Here is a 17,346-nt window from a genome sequence, read left to right as displayed (position 1 = left end):
CAAGTATTCTCTCTCAAAACCAGTCTTCAAATAACATTCCTTATTGTAGTTCAAATCTCCATAGGGTGAGCTTAAAGCATAGATAAACACTATAAAGTATAAAATTAATGCCAATGCAACAGCTGAGGATACAATTATATTGCATATTCTAGATTGCATGAAAAGCATGAGGCAAAAGCACAATTGAAAAATGCCCATCCGATCATAATCATCTGAACGTCCGTTTGAGGAGATAGACAAACCTCCGGCGTTCATTATTTGCTCTGTCCATTATACAAAGCATCATCAAAATGCTAATGACGTCATTGAGGACTAATTCAAAAAATATATTATTGGGATTTGATTCGTAATTAATCGAGTCACCAATAAACACAGTCACTGATCTATAAATTGCGGGCGTGTTCTGCTACAAACCCAAAACAAACCAGCAGGTGCCATGAATGAATTAATCTACACACTCTTCCTGGACTTGTCCATCTGCAGACTCAGAAAGCTTAGAAAAGTTAAATACAAGCATTCACGGATGAAGCGATGCAAGACTATAGCTAAAACAATATTAGGTTCCAAAAGCCTTACCGGCAAGATTGACGGCCAAATTTGCTTGGGCATCAGCCTCGGAGTTGAAGTTCTTCACAATATAAACAGAAAGTTATGTTAAAAGAAGCGCTTAAAAACAGCATCAGGAGTCTTGTTTTTGAACAGATATAAATAATTAAATAAGGAGGCTCTCATCTTTACACAAAATCTCAAAGGAAGAAAGGATTTATAACACAAATGATTCCTAAAAGGTTAACCAAAAATTCAAAGAAATGCTTAAACAACAGCATCAAGAATCTTGTTCTTGAACAGATAAAAGATTTAAACAAGGTTTTCATCCTTGCACACAAAATCTATCAAAGGAAAGAAGGGGTTTATAACACAATTGATTCCTAAAAGGGAAAAAAAAACTGATAAAATTAGTTAAATTCTAAATATGGGGAGTTTATAGGCCTGTTTATGGAGTAGAATTAGGGCGTGGGAAATAATGCCCATCAAGTCATCAACAAATAAACATTAAAAAATATATACTGAACCAGGAAGGAGATAATGCATTTATAGAATTCAGTTCAAAGTTTCTGAACCACAAAGGAGCCAAGAATGATCCTTCACGTTGTTGATATTTTAGTAAGAGGCTACAGAACGCATTACCTTTTTCACATATTTTCAGCAGTTTGGATAGTGTACAAGATTAAGGCAAGATTAAGCCCAAAATAATTCCATATACATGAATAGCTCAAAAACTATACCTACCCGTAGAACATGACTAATCTGGAATGATAAAAATTTATCCTTGAGTTCTTTTGCTGCCTTATACAATGTAGACAAGTTCTCATTCTTGACCTTCCAAGACCCATCAATCTGTTTCATGCATTAGCACAAGAAAATTGGAGAGAAACAAACTGTAATAATTGAAATCAATGACAAATACTTGAAAAAGAAATCAGGATAGAAACTAAAAGGTACATAGATGAATTAGATGTTATTCCTGTACTTAGTTGATATTTCCAAGGCTAAGTTACAGTTTTCTGTCATGCAATTTACCCCAAACTCATAGTTGTTAACTTAGCATAGCATGATTCAGAGTTAGAATTACCCAATCAAGTATGAGTCAGCAAGCCAATGACTCATATCATGTGATGAACTGCATGTGGCTTTGAATTGTGCAATACATGCATAAATTTGTGTGATTCTGAATCACCAATACAAATCACAGATTTAGTGATTCATTCTTTTTTCTTTTCTTTCACCAATTCTTATCAAGGAAATTGAAATGTAATAAAAACTTAAATAGTTAAAAAAGGAACTTAAGGAGTGCTACGGAACCGTCCTATTTGATTATTCCATTCCCCTATTTTCATTTTTCTTAAACAGGGGCTTCACAAGATCACTTACTCTACGGCACAAACTATAACAAAATGTGTTCAAAGTGTACTCATGTCAGTGCCTCCAGGTAAGTGATTTCAAGTATCAGATTACTAATAATAGTATGAATCACAGGTTTGCAAGACAAGAGACTGATATGAAACACAGGTTTGAACACATGCAAATAAGGTCGTTAGAGGCACGAGTGAGAAAAAGTGGATGATATGTAGTCCAGTGAAAAGGAGATAGAAGGCGACCTAGAATAACATTGGAAAGAATTATTAAAAGGGATCTTAAAGTAAATAATATCTTAAAGAATCTTATTTTTTACCAAGTTCAATAACATCATGTGATCAATGTAGTAAATCTCATCTAGTAAGATAAGGCTTGGTGGTTGTTGCAGGAAACAAGATTTTAAGTCGAGACACACCACAGAGTGGAACATTGTAACTTATCCTATTTTCATTCCTTAAATTTATTATTGAATGATAACTCAATATAGAAATGTGTGTTCACTTAAGTATTTTGTTGGAATACAGAAGCAGCAGATGAAAAATATCATATCACTTTTGTCATGTTGGTTCCAAAATACCTTAACATTGAAGTAAAAAGTGTCACAATCATCTTACTATGAAATTTGGGTTTATCAAAACTAGCAAGCCAAGCATGCCTCTAAATTAAACTCAAGAAATATAGACATGGGTATAAATTTTGGTATTTCATTATGGATTTGATATTATGAGCTTTAATACTAAGAGGATACAATACACCCATGGTAATGAGAGAGAGATGAGGAAGGCTAGAAAGGGAGGTGGTGGTTTGGGTTGTGGGTACAACAAGGACAGGATGGAAATATTTAAGCTAATGGCATGCAGCATCACAGTATGACTACGGGGAAGTGGGAAATGTGTGAGAAGGAGAATACATCTGGGGGTTAGTGGGGATAAATGTGAGTGGAGCAAAGTGTAAGGAACGGGGGAGTTATTAAGGAATTGGGGCAGGAAGGAAGCAGACTGTTAAAAGTTCTGTAGTGTTTCTATTTTAACTTTCTTGGTTTTTGAGTGTGAAACTGAGGAACCTTTGATTCTATCTCTAATTGGGGCTTATCCCAAACTTCTGTAATAAAAGAACTAGCTCCTTGAAATTGGTATCACCACTCTGATCTAGGGAGCTTTGCTACTGGATTTGAAGATAACAAGGGTGGAGAGCATTGAGAGGTTGAAATTTTTGAAAATTATCCGAAGACATTTCTGCATTGGTGGAAGGAAGAGGAAGAGGAAGAGGAAGAGGAAGAGGAAGACAAGACTGATAGAGAAGATTGACAATTCCATAGTTTTGTGAAGATAAAATGTGTTGCTGGTTGATCAAGGATGAGGAAGACAAGAATGATAAAGAAGATTGATGATCGATTTCATGATTTTATGAAGAAATGTGTAGCTAGTTGATCAAGGTGGTGTACTTCAGTCATTCAGTGTGACAAGAACACTTGAGGCAGAGAGGCTCCAAGGGATATAAAGGCTCTCAAAGGTTGTTTTTTCAACTGGAGGCTTGGTGGATATCATGCAACCGTCAAGAGACTAGGTTCATGTTCACGCATTGCTAAAGCATTTCCAGCTTTAGTATGATTCAGATATATCAGTATGTAATTGGTCCATGTTTTGGTTAGAAGACCATGACAGATATATCAACTGATTCCTTGGGGTCTGACACAGTCACAGTCTCAGAGATTGAGGAAGACAACCTATAGGAGATTGATTAGAATGAGGTGATTGAAAAGCAAGATGAAAAATAGAAGGAATCATTTTCGAGGAGGAAGGCTATCCTCTAGGGTGCTGGGATGAGACCTATGCAGCCTCATCCAGTGCCATGTCTGGGTGGCGGAATAAGAAAGAGAGGAGGGGCTGGAATGGTAATCAGGTTGAGCAGGGGTCAAGCAGATGCTGAGCAAGGGTCAAGCCAAACTTAGTGCCACAGAAAATGGGTTTTACAGAAACAGAAAGTGGAATCAAATTTAGAGCTGTATAATGGGCCTATCCAGGAATGAAAACGAGATTTAATTTAGATCCCAAATTTTGCTGAACAAAAGGATCTATGGAGACAACAAACTCAGTCCTGTAATTATATTTGTTTTACCAAACAAAAAAGAGGCATGCTGAGCTGATTTTGTTCAAGGCACAATATGGCTACAATTAAATTGCTAACTGAGGATATTTTGGACATACACTAAAAAGATGAGGAATGCATAGAATATAGATTGACAGCTTAGTCACTATATGATTTTTCCCTCACAAATAGGCCCAGTGAAGATCAAGAATGAAACTGATAAGGTAAAGTAAAGTAGGTAAAGAAAATGACAAGAACTATCACATCACTTTTCATTTTCAATTTCTTCAAACAGCCTTGTTCCGGTAGATTTAATTTAGAAATCCTACACTTATCAACCGGTGCTTCTTTGATTGGTCAATTTAGAGGTTAGTCATAATTCCTAGATGGACGCCATGTTCCAGAGAAGTAGACAGCTCATGTTGATGTAAAATTTCAAATTAGCTTCATCAATGGCCAAATCTTTGGTACTAAGTTCCAAGACAATGCATATGGTTTCTTGCCGATTCATGTGGTTCGCATTCACCCAACTTCTTCTGATTACTGGGAGCTATTGCTGTACGATGCAAGAAATGCAGAGTGGGAGCTGACAGTGCAAAAGTGGGTTTTAGCGAATGGAGCCCGGATATCAGGTTTCAATTTTCAAGCACTGGGACACTGTAGGAAGACCCTTCAAGCAGCTATCAGGACACTCATCTAACCCTGCGAACAAGGTGAATCATTTTTTTTTCTTCTTTTTGTGTGTGTGTGTGTGTGGGGGGGGGGGGGGGGGGAGAGAGAGGGGCAAGGGTACATAGGCTAGGATTGGAAATATTCAACCTAATGACCAGGCAGCATAACAGTCTGCCTCCAATGTGTGAGATGGAGAATTCAGACAGGTTTGAGAGGGGGGAAAATGACGAGTGCAGAGTAAGGGAAGTGGAAGTTATTCAGCAGGGAATTGGGTCTTAGGGCAGTGAGGAAGCAGTCTATCAAAGTTCTGCAGTGTTCTACCTTAATTTTCTTGTTTAGTGAGTGTTAAGAAGAGTGAGGAACCTTAGATTTTGATCACTGCAATAAAATTACCAACTTTTGTCTCAATGAAAATGCATATGATAGGTCCCTCAGTAGTGTAGAATAGACAGTCAACTTCCGAATATGGACAATCAAAGATTTGGTGTTACTATATGCTGTTTCTTTTCCCTATTCAATTCTCTCTTTAACAATCTGGCAATGCATCATGCATTCATGTCCTACAATTTGTTAAGAACTTAAGACACAAGCATACCAAGTTTACAAGGCCTTTAAATTTTAAAGGCTATAAGACAAGCATGACTTGACAGTGCAGGCAGAGTTAATTGCTGAGACGTGCAAATTTTCCTTTTACACAAAGGAGGTCCTAGAAACTGGTGACGGGATGGAAAGAGGTAGCTCAGACTGAGTGCTGAGACTCAATGGGAATTAAACCAGACATCAAATGCTGCTAGGCAATTGGCAAGGAGGCAAAGTTCCAATGAATTAAGTTTATTACAAGACCAGTTTTATTTTACATATATTCAAGAATATGTTCAATGCAAAGAGTCTTAAAAAAACACTTTGGTGCAAAATCTGAAGACATAACAAATATAAAGTATAAGCAGAGGGGCAGATAACTGGAGATTTTTTTAAGCATTTAATCATGTTAGAATAAATTAACAGAGACAAGAATATAAATCGGCCAACCTGCATGCAAACAAGTTTGGAATCACCTTGGATATGAATACCAGTAAACCCCTTTTTAAGAGCATATTTCATTCCCAATATCATTGCACGATATTCTGCAGCATTGTTTGTTGCTACACCCACACCTTCACGCAACCTACAAACCTTTTAAGAAATAATAGTTAAAGAAATGAAATAGTTGTATGCCAATGATGCGTAGATACAGAAACATCAAATGTATACCAAACTTCCATCATTAGCTCGCAGAATAGCCCCGGCACCAGCTTTTCCAGGATTTCCTTTTGATGCACCATCAAACTCAAGAATACAAGTCCGCTGCACAAGGATAGATGACTATGAGGACTAGATTTTATTAGTATATAAGAGATCTAAAAACATCAAATATGCAGATGACTTGTAAATAATTAATCAGAATATCTCATTTAAAAATAATCAACAAGGATTGGCTCCCCACAAGGTTTTTCTGCAGATAAACAGGAGTTTAAATTTAGACTAATCTGCACAGTTTATAAGTTTAGGGTGTCAAGTTGCTAAGCTTCAAACTGCATGGTGGTTTTCTGCAAGAGCATTGTTACATTATACCAAAATGTTTCCATACAATCCATGACAAAGACATGGATGTAGTGGACAAATTATAACTTAAAGAATAAAAGATAATTATGTAGTTTGGCAAAAATCAGGCCATGTTCTTCAAAATATACAAAGTTCATATGAATTGGCATTTCCCTTTCACATTTTCTCGTTCTGCATTTTAGCCAATACTTCACTCAACATCCTCAAGGTGCAAAGACAGGACCCAAGTAGTCCTGATGGTAGCACCTCCATGAGAGCATCACATAAAACTTGACTTTTCAGTTAGAAAGCTATAAATAATGTGTTTGCCCCTGACTGTTACCTATTAGTTTACTGATAAAAATATTTATGGTTAAATCATAAAGCCTGCATATTGAGCTGATGCAGCAACAATTTTGGTTGAAATAAGGTTTGTGTAAGCAAAATATTTTCGCATACGTGGGCATCAGTAGAGTGTCCACTTACAGTTTCATGTGATGAAGGTGCTTTGGCCACAGCACCATGATCTAACTTCACTAGCTTTCTCAAGGGATCTTCAGAGAGGGATGTCAGAATACTTGCTTCCTGCCAAGAAAATAAAGAAATATCTCAAATATATTAAATGATCAGTAAAAAGTTAAAAACAAGTTTGGATAGTGCAGCCAATTAGGAAGAATCAACAGATGAAGAAAGGATGACATTGACATACAACTCACTGAAGAAGCACAGAAGGAAAAGCAACTGGAATCTACAACATTTTCTCAAGATTGATTTTTCACCCTATGATTGAGGTTTCTTTACTGAAACTGTTGAGTGTACTATCTGATGCAGAAGATAGAGTCCCATATCCATAATACTTTTATTATTTATTACCAAGCATTGACTCAAGCCAATTAATAAGTTAAACATTTCCTGACATACACAGCACTATCAATCACATTTGGACTCTTTATTATCACATAGTTGTTACATGTGTATATATTGCTTCAGAACCACAATAAGATTCTATGCTATGCAACCGATGCAATGAAATACATCATAAAGTTAGGAATACATTTGAACAAATACAATATAGAGATATCAGACATGGGAGGAGGTTCATAAGTCATAAGCATATTACATCTCAGGTATCTAAAATTATAAGGATGTTACATATTTTTCCCAAATGAAAATGATAAAAAAACTCATAATTTATAAAACAACTGTCAAATAGAACATTAACATCTTAGTGAACACTAACATATATAAAATCCGTGAATCTTTGCCTTCCTCATAAGCATGATGTATTTCCAAATTATGCCAAACTTACCACATTATCTTGTGCAAGCACTCCCGCAGACCTCTTTTTAGATACATCGTTCTTTGATGTGCCCTCTTCGGTAGAAAAAGGATCCTGAAACATACATAACAAATCTTCTGATTTGCTTGAGTAACAAACATCACTGTTTTAAAGGGTATTTACTATTTAGAGGTTATCTAGGGATAAAGCATAAGTCAAGGGAACAGAAATGTGCCAGCTATACATATAGAATACTATCTTTATCAGAAAAACTGTTTTAGTACAAAATACTAACCACCTACTACCTAGTTCTTTATAGTATAACCAAAAATTGGTTTATATATAGATTCATAATCAAGAAGGAACAGAACCAAGTAATGAAATTGACATGCATTAGACTGTGTTTGAAGGATTCTATACATAAATTTCTTGGTAAAAAATTGAAGTGAAAGAGGAACTACTCCTGTCAATCACTAAAGCCCTACTAATGTAAATGTCAAAGATATTTACATTATCTGAGAGCACATTCTACTATCAATTCAAACAAATTTCCCTGCATTGAGAATTAGTAGTGTGTTCAACTCACAGTTAAGGAAAACTTGTAAATCAAGTACATGAAATGAACTTATTATAGATTATAAATAAGGAAAAACAGCACCAACAAAAGTTGATATCACTTTTGTCAGATAATTGAATGTCATCAACTCCGCTACTGGTAACCATTTCCCATCCTAATTCTCAATAGATGATGCACTCATAAAAAAAAGGGAAAATTAAATGCATTGCAACAGTTATTTACCAGGAAAGGGCAAGGAACAAGCATGCCAAACAGATCCTCTTTCAAATCAGCAGCTCTAATTGTGTATAAAGCATTCTTCAGTCCGTGCGAGACAAGATAGTCCTCAGTGTCCTTTGACAATGAATATCCCTTGTATACACTAACAGGAGGATCACATACCTACCAAGTGACACCAAAGGAATCATTTATTTATCCTACTGTAACAGAAAAATCAATACCATAACGTTCTCAACAGCTACACATATAGCTACTATATCCAATCAAGCAGATAATAATCACCCATTGGAATGAAGCAAGACAGTTACAGCATAAGGTCCCATTTGGAAGAACTTATGGAGAGCATATAGAAATAGCTTATAACTCTCAGAAGTTCTTTTAAGTTTATTTCAATGAACTATTTTATATAGCTTATAAAAATAAGCTCTTTTCAGCTTATTAAATAAAGGCTTAATCAAGTTGTGTTTCCAAATGTATCCTGAAAAGAAGAGTAATTTGAATTTTGAATACTAAAATGGAAAAATCATGCTCACAAAGATCACTCTACAGTTTCAATTAAACATTTTTCTCACTTTTTAATTTCGCTATCTAATAAAAATTTAAAACAGTAGAAATTGCTTAAACATGCTAAAAACTCTTAACATTTATCAACAAGATTAAAAAAAATAGGAAAAAAAATATATATAATGGTGGTTCCGAAGGGAAATTACAGAAGATCCAACTTGAGCTTGAGAATCACTCAGACTACTATAGATTCCGACAACGTCCCCTTTTCGCACCACATAGAAAGCGTCCTTCTCCATAACCGGTTCAGGCTCCACCTTCTGCAACCGAGAAGAACCACTTTTGCTACGTCCCTTTTTTGTGGAATAGCAGCGTGTAGCGAGCACGAATTCTGATTGGAAAGACCTAATGGCACGATGCTCTGATATTATCGGGAACGAGCATCGATGAAGTGAACGGTTCGCGATGAATCGAGAGGTGCTTCCGACAATGGCAGCAGTGTACGATGACAGTTGCGACAAGCAGTTCATGTCAGAGAAGAGTTCTCCAGGTTGACTCAGGTCCTGTTTCGTTGCTGAGAAAGGGAGGGAAAATGCATGGTGGAATCGGCGATTAAGTGGGAAAATGAAGTAACTTTTGCGACGTGAAGAGTTGAGACTTAAGAGAGTAAAAGACGAAGCAGGGCAAGGCTATCCAGCGTTACTCGGGTCTGGTTCATTTTTTTGAAGCCCTTTCTTTTTAATTTTAGCCCGCTTTAATAATATTGGGCTGATTTAAAATTGGGCTCTAGTTAATATTTCCGGGTTTACTTTTGCAACTTTTTTTTCACATTCCTACTAAAAAAATTATAATTTTTTAAATATAATATTTATAATAATAAAAAATTCTTAAACAAGTTTTCAAAATTAAATTTTCAAATTTTTTGAAATTAATTTTCAAAATTAAGATTCTACAATTCTAAAAATAAATTTTGCACTTTTACAAATTAATTTTGGAAAGTGTAGAATTCTAAATTTAAAAATTTATTTTTAAAATTTATTAATAACTTCATGTATTAATTTTAAAATGTAAAATCTTAATTCTTAGAAGATTATTTTTGAAATTGAAAATTTCAAATTCTATAAATTTATTTTTGAAATTATAAAAACTTAATTCTAAAAATTTATTTTTAGAAGTGTAAAATCTTAATTTAAAAAATTTATTTTTGGAGGAATGAAAATTCTATTTTTTTTACTATAAATCAAGTTTTATATGATACATTCAAAATAAAAGACTTACTTTAAAGCTTTGTTTGAGAATTTAAAAGAAGAAGAAGGAGGGAAGAGATGGGAAAGGAAGTTAAACCTCTCCCTTATTTGAATGTTTAATATTGAAAAAAGAGGATGATGAGGAGTTTAATTATATAAATGATATTTTATTTTTTATTTTTACAAAAAATAAAAAATAATATTTTTTTATAAAAATTAATAATTTTGAAATTTTTATTTTAAATTTTTATAAATATTTTAAAAAAATTATCACTTGAAAAATTAACATTTTTTTAAAAAAATAGAATTCAATTTATAAAAGAATACTAGAGAGTAGGAGAAAGAAAACTCCAAAATGGAGAACTTAAAAAATAAGGGTTATGAGTTTAAAAAAACTCCCAAATTAGAACAATCCTAATTATGTTTAGGAGTTATGTTTAGGAAGAGAGGAGAAGGGTTATGAGGAATTAATTATTATTTTGGAGTTGCTTAACTAGAGGGGGTAAGGTTTTGGGAGATTTTCTAAACCCTTCAAAAGCTTGTTTTTTGAGTTCTCTCATTTTAGGAGTTTTCTCTCTCCCACTCTTTTTATACTATTTCACAAATAAAATTTTAATTTTTTTTAAATATGTTAGTTTTTTAAGTGATAAATTTTTTTAAAAAAATTATAAAATAAAAATATTAATTTTTAAATTATTTATATAATTAAATCTTGTGTCACTCTTCCTTTTCAATATTAAATATTCAAATAAGGGAGGGGTTTAAACTCCTTCCCTTTCCCTTCCCTTCCTCTTCTTCTCCCTTCAAACCCTTCCCCTTTCTCTCCCTCCAAACTTCCAAACAAAGCCTAAAAGTAACATGCTTGAAATGCATTTGAAGAATGTGGTGATGGAAGAATAACAAAATTTGAAACAATTAAGAACAAAAATGAAATGGATTTAAAGACAAATAGTGAAATTTAAAAAAAAAATATATTACAAAAATAGAAAAAAAAATAATTATTGTTAAGGTCATTATAAGAAGAAAAAAAAAGGTGTAGAAAGAAACTCCCCATTTTATGTGTAAAGACTTTTCAAATCTTTTAAAAAAATTCAAACCTCTTTTTTTTACACAGAATAGTCTTTTTCAGGGGAAAAGAAAAGTTATGATGTTCTCAAATATGGGCTCTTGAGTCCAGTCTAAGATTTAAGTGTATGAAAAAAAAAATGCTTTGAGAAGAGTCCTCACGTTAGCATCTAACTTGTGGGTAGAGAAATTAGCATCTTCTCTGTTAAGTGAAAAATATACTTTATAAACGAAAATATATATATATATATATAACCTCCATGATATTTTCTATCTCATGCAATCATGTATCATTAGTTTTTTAAGATACTTTTTGATGAATTTTTATAGTAAATCATTTTTTCTTTGATTGGTTATTGAATCAATAATTTTTTTAATTTAATTTATTTTAATTAACATATAATTTTTTTTATCAATAATAAGTATGATGGAGATGTGTTCAAATAAAAATGTTAGTAATATATTTTTTTAATATACTTTTTATTATTTATTGAAATTTTATTAAAATTTATAAAATTATATTTGTCTCATTTCTAATTCAACGACATTCATTTATAATTTTGTAAATTTTAAACTTTTCAATCAATAATACTAAGTATAATAGGAAGTGTGTTAAAGAATGTATTTTTAACACTTAAAAATATCTCATCAAACTTATCATTGTCTTTATTATTAATTAAAATAATTTTTATTTAATAATTAATTGAGAAAAAAACTTGATTTGATATAAAAACTAATAAATCATATCTCTCAAACTTATTTTCTTTAATTTTTATAAGAATCTTGCCGCTTGATAGAAAATAAATTAATTTCCTTCAACTACAAATTAGAGTCTAAGATGAGGATTCTTCAAGCATATTTTAAAATCATCATGAAAGTAACATTTTATCAATTAAACTATTTTTGAATTTTAATAAAATTAAAATTTTCAAATATCTATATATTTTAATTTAATGTAATTTATTTTATATTACAAATGAAATATTTTATATTACGTTCATCGCATTCATAAATTAAGACCTTAATACAACAACACATGATATTTATTAATGCACTTTATTAAATGATTTTCTTTTACTTTAAAATGAATATTAAATATTATATATATATATATATATATTTGTACAGTATCATAAAACTTAGACTAATTATTGACTCGGTTAAAGTATTAGTTTAATTAGTTATTGATTTTTAAATCTTTGATTAAGCTTAGAAAGAAAATAAAATTATACATCATACTATTAACAATAAATTTATTTGTTTTTATCAATTGAAAAAATTAATATAAGAGATAAAATATAAAACAATGCTAATGATGCAGAACAATATAAAATAAATGCAATGAATAACAAAATAATACAACATAAGATGAAAACAATAATAAAAGTGATATGTATTTTCAATTTTTCTGTTTCTTAAATTGTAACTAGTTTATTGTATTCATATTGTTTTAAAAGGAAAATACCAAACAAGATTGACAGAATGATTGAAGTTGAAATGGAATGTTAGGGAGCAAGAGTCATGTGAAAAGGAAATGTGGGTTTACCAATTACCTTTTTTTTAGAGTTTCAATGCACAAGAATATTTTAGAGGAAAGATAAATATTTTTATTAAAAATAATTAAATTAATAATTTTAAAATAAAAGATATAAAGTGATATATTAACATAAATTTAATATATTAATTTACATTTATTATCATAAATAATATGTAATTCTTCTGATTTAAAATTAAACAAATACGTCATCCTTTTTTTTCTCTTTCTAAAAACTCCCTTCCTAACAATTATTTAGGCTTTATTTAGAAGAAAAAAGAAAGACTTATTTGATATTTAACTATATTAAAAAAAAAAAAGATGAAAATGAGATAGTATTCTTCAACCATCTTCTAATATCATATTTGTAATTTTTTTTAATTTAAAAGGTTGTATATTATTATTAACCTCTCTTTTTTATTCTTTCTCTGCCTTTCAAAATTTTTCCTTTATTCTTCCTCAGACAAAACTTAATGGATAAAACGAAACTAGCTTATAAAAAAAAGAGATAAAAAATAAAATTTTTAACCTTTAAAATTGAATCAACTAACAAGCCCCTTAAACTTAGTTGTTGTATTTTGAAAAAAAATTAGTTTCTTATATTAAAATTAATGTGTAAAATGCTAAGATACTCCAATTAAGGATAAAATTATTTAAATTACGAGATGAATATTTAAATCATAGGTAAACTTTATTTTTTTAATAATTTTATTATCAAATATTTCATCCTATGAAATGAATATTAACATTTTATTACAATCTTATATATTATATATTTAAATGTAATTAAAAGTTTAATTTATATTTTTCATCTCATGAATGCACCGGTACATTAATAAAATAAATATGGATGATTATAAATTATTTTAACTAAAACAATTTAACATAATATACAGTGAAGACTGAAGTCGCTGTCTGTTTATAAAAATTTCACCAGTTCCATATTTTTGCACGTATGTTAGTTTTTCGAAGTGGAATAATATTTGTAGACTAAATTATAATATTTTTTTCTCGATTTAAATAAAATTTTGTTTTATTCTTTAATTTTTATTAATTTAATTTAAATTTCACTTTAACCCTTTAATTTCCTCTAAGTTAATTTTTTATAACAAAATAATCCTTTAACTTTGTTCATTCTTATAACCAAAAGGTTTTATAAAACAATGTTTTAAAACAAAAAGAAAAATATCTTATTTTACATTGTTTTATGTATTTTAATATTAAATCACCATCCAAGATTTTCAAATTTTCATAAAAACGTTTTTTAATTGCTCAAATTATTTTTGATTGACTACTCGATTCAACACATTATCATTATCTAATCCATCCAAAAAAAGATTAAATAATTCAAATACAAATTTCCAAACATGCAATGGTGTCGTGGTGTAGTTGGTTATCACGTCAGTCTAACACACTGAAGGTCTCCGGTTCGAGTCCGGGCGACGCCATTTTCATGTAGTCATTAATTTTAATGGCTTTCAGTTTTTGGGTCTCGATTCAAGGACGTTGTTGGATTCTCTTTCTTACACGTGACAAGATGCAAGTGGAAACTATAGCAAATTTTCAAGTACTGGGTTGTCCCTTGAAGCCCATTATAGCATTCATTCCAAATGTGGACTGGACCATCATATTCCACACGCATGTGCATCATGGGCTGGTCATATATAGAAGTAGACAAGCCTAACCCCAAACCAGCACTAGTAGCACCCTGAACTTTTTGCAGCCGGACCAACTACAAACCACCATGAATTGTTTCACCAATGCCAGCACAATCATTCCACGCTACCCTTAATCAACTAAGAAATTATATAGATCTTGATTTCAACAAATGTCTCAGTGCTGCCAATACCCACCATCTACAGGCCTAGTTTCCCTTTCACATGCCTATTCTCCTACTATTTTCTATGATTGGATACGGTATATAAATTTTCATATAATTTCTGCAAAATACATTTTTCCTCAGATCATGATTTTGGGCTCTTCAATTGGGAAACCACACACACACTTCATCTAAACTCTACTCTCCACACTCATGTCTCCCTCTCTCTCCATGTGTGCATTAATTGGTGCATGCCTACATTTTACCATTGGCTTAACCCTTTTTCATCACTAAACCGTGTCATGCTCCTCTGTCGGCTGGGGTAACATATGATTTTGCACAGTCAATTTTCGCCCTATATTTCATGGTCCATGTGTAGTTTGTACTTTTTCTTGATTTGATATATCAAACACTACACTTGTCATGAGAATTTATTATTCTTAGAGAGCTTTCTTCTTTTTTCAAATACATTTATATTGAATGTCATCATCTCCGGAAACCTAAATGGAATAAATGAAAATGAATAAAATGTTGGGTTTCACTTTGACTAGTAAACAGAAACTGGCATACATTGCGCCATATACGCAAACATTGCTGGTTAGTGGGGGCATTGCAATTCATGTATAGAGAGGATATATATTTAAGTTAGGTAGAGATTTCCATCATAGTGTAGACTATTTGATTTTATTGTCATTTGATTGTTACTAAATATAAGTCAAAGGGAGAAGTTAAGAGCTTCATCAATTAGTGAGCCCACTTGGGGTTTTCTTTAGTAAATTAGTAAACAATTTCCTGCAAAGGCACAACCTTTACTTAAATTTAAGGCATGCTACCTTTGAATTTTCTTATCTACATTTCCCTTATCCACCCAGGTTGGTTATATTATATATTTAACGTTTTCAAGGGTACAAGAAAACATAGGTCTTTATTTACATGGAGAAGGAGAATACATTATTATAAACTGCTTCAATTTAATATAATCGCTTTAATGAGAAATTAAGGGAAAGTGTTCTCACCATGGACAGACCGATTTGTCAGTTGCAGCTCACATTTGTTTTTGTCATATATTCTTTCCTTTTCCTTTCTTTTTCAATACATTGAAATTTTGTAGGCATGGGGTCAGTTCATTGATATATGTACATTCACTATGTGTCCACTGTGCCAATGCCACAAAAGAAAAAACGAAAAGATTGAAGAGACATTGACAAGATCATAGACAAAGCATTTCGAGTATATATATAATATTATGTCTTTCACTCTTTTTTTAGTATAAACCCATTTAAATTACGTTGGGTATTAATTGGTGGATTTCTTTTTCTTTTTGTTTTATCCAAATCAAGGTTACATAAAAAAAATATCTTTCAACAATGATTCTTTTTAATAATTTTAAATGTTTAAAAATATTTTTTTATTAAAATTATTTATTATATTTTGAAATAGTAAATATTCTTAATAAAAATTTATAAAATTTAATTATTTAGAATCATTATTAAAAAAATTATATTTTTATACTGCCCTTCACGTCTTTGTATAAAAGAGAGAAGAAAACCTAAATTTAAATATTCTTTGTCCGCTCCCCATCACCCTTGAAAAGGGCTATAAGTGATGGCAAAAACAAATTCCTAGTCATATGATAAATTAAACATATACCACTTAAATTAATCTGGTGGATAATTTGAATTTAATTTTTTAATGATAAACCATTTTAAACATAAAATAAATTAGCATAAACACACACGTCATATGTTAAAATAAATAAAATTAATTTAAACATACACTATTGCTAATTAAAATGTTGAAATAGATAAAGCGCTGCTTTTACTTTTAGTAGGTTATGCATCTATCTACCATGAAAAAGAAAAAATGAAAATAATTTAGGTGGAACCTATGACACTAGCCACTTTGAAATGGGAGAAGGGGTGATATGTATTAAATATAACACTCACAAGTTACGGCATTTTTGTTATTAATCCAACCATTTGGACGGCCAAAACATCAATCATGCAGAAGATAATCATAATGTGGTTTGACATTGGATAGCCAAAGTGATATTTAATCCTGATTTACCTTTCAAACCCAATGCTTCATTTGACATTCAAACCCAATGCTTAATGGGATTGAGAATAAGGTGCTTAAAGAAGTGTGTCTCAATCTATGATCACCGACCTAAGTTTAAAAACACACGATGGGTCCTATATATGGATTTCTTTTGAGTGTCTCCAACTTAGATAGTAACTAATACCAGATTCCGAAGGCCTTGAATCGGACTCAATTGCACTTATCTCAACGTCTATGAAGTGTCAATTTCAAGTTTCTTCTTCTATTCATCTAACATCAAAAGATAAGAGGAAAATATAAAATTAATGGAACAAGTAATGTCTGGCCTCTTCAAATACAAGACTCAAAGGGCATAAAAGTTATAGAAAGTAGTACCAAAAGTGATGTACCACACTTTGCATTTTTAAGTGATCAATTATCACATGCATGGTGGTATGGGGCGGGTTCAGCTTGAAGCTGTGTACAGGGCAATTCACCCATATATATAAACAAACACACAATTACAAAGAGAGCATCCATGTGCTGTTTGGAAGTTGGAACATATCCCCATGGAGTGGGTTGCAATGCTTAGTCAAACTGTACTATAAAACCTTTTTCAACATCTCATGAATATTGACATAGGCCAAAGGAAACCAAAATCATGATGTCATCTTGATGCGATTATATAAACGAGAACTTTCTCTTTTTTTTTTTAAATTTATTTTTGCCAAATATTAGCTAATGTTATGAGGACACTAGTTAAGATATTTGGAAAAAAATTATTTAAAATAGTAGTAAATACACATT

General features: G+C 31.5%; 1 protein-coding gene and 1 non-coding gene across 7 annotated transcripts; one reads left to right on the top strand and one right to left on the bottom strand.

Moving 5' to 3' along the window:
- Nucleotides 1-113: 113 nt before the first annotated feature.
- On the bottom strand, nt 114-9,524 carry LOC113857959. Of its 6 annotated transcripts, none has more exons than XM_027490314.1 (9): nt 9,044-9,524; nt 8,337-8,495; nt 7,568-7,651; nt 6,745-6,843; nt 5,929-6,021; nt 5,707-5,850; nt 1,291-1,398; nt 577-628; nt 114-477 (listed from the first exon to the last, which is right to left on the bottom strand). In XM_027490314.1, the coding sequence occupies exons 1-9, from the start codon at nt 9,365-9,367 to the stop codon at nt 446-448; spliced, it is 1,095 nt and encodes a 364-aa protein (XP_027346115.1). In that variant the 5' UTR covers nt 9,368-9,524; the 3' UTR covers nt 114-445. The 6 variants fall into 6 exon arrangements, 5 of the variants coding, with proteins under 5 accessions (XP_027346115.1, XP_027346113.1, XP_027346116.1 ...); XM_027490312.1 differs by having other exon boundaries at nt 255-477; nt 6,745-6,846; nt 9,044-9,485; XM_027490315.1 differs by having other exon boundaries at nt 255-477; nt 5,929-6,018; nt 6,745-6,846; nt 9,044-9,485.
- A 4,533-nt stretch (nt 9,525-14,057) lies between these two features.
- Nucleotides 14,058-14,131, top strand: TRNAV-AAC. Its single transcript has one exon. It is a non-coding gene; the product is annotated as a tRNA-Val (tRNA).
- Nucleotides 14,132-17,346: the final 3,215 nt, after the last annotated feature.

Source organism: Abrus precatorius, unplaced genomic scaffold (genome assembly GCF_003935025.1).
Source record: "Abrus precatorius isolate BTA unplaced genomic scaffold, Abrus_2018 Scaffold2, whole genome shotgun sequence".
Classification (NCBI taxonomy): Eukaryota; Viridiplantae; Streptophyta; class Magnoliopsida; order Fabales; family Fabaceae; genus Abrus; species Abrus precatorius.
This window is presented reverse-complemented; position numbering and strand designations above follow the sequence as displayed.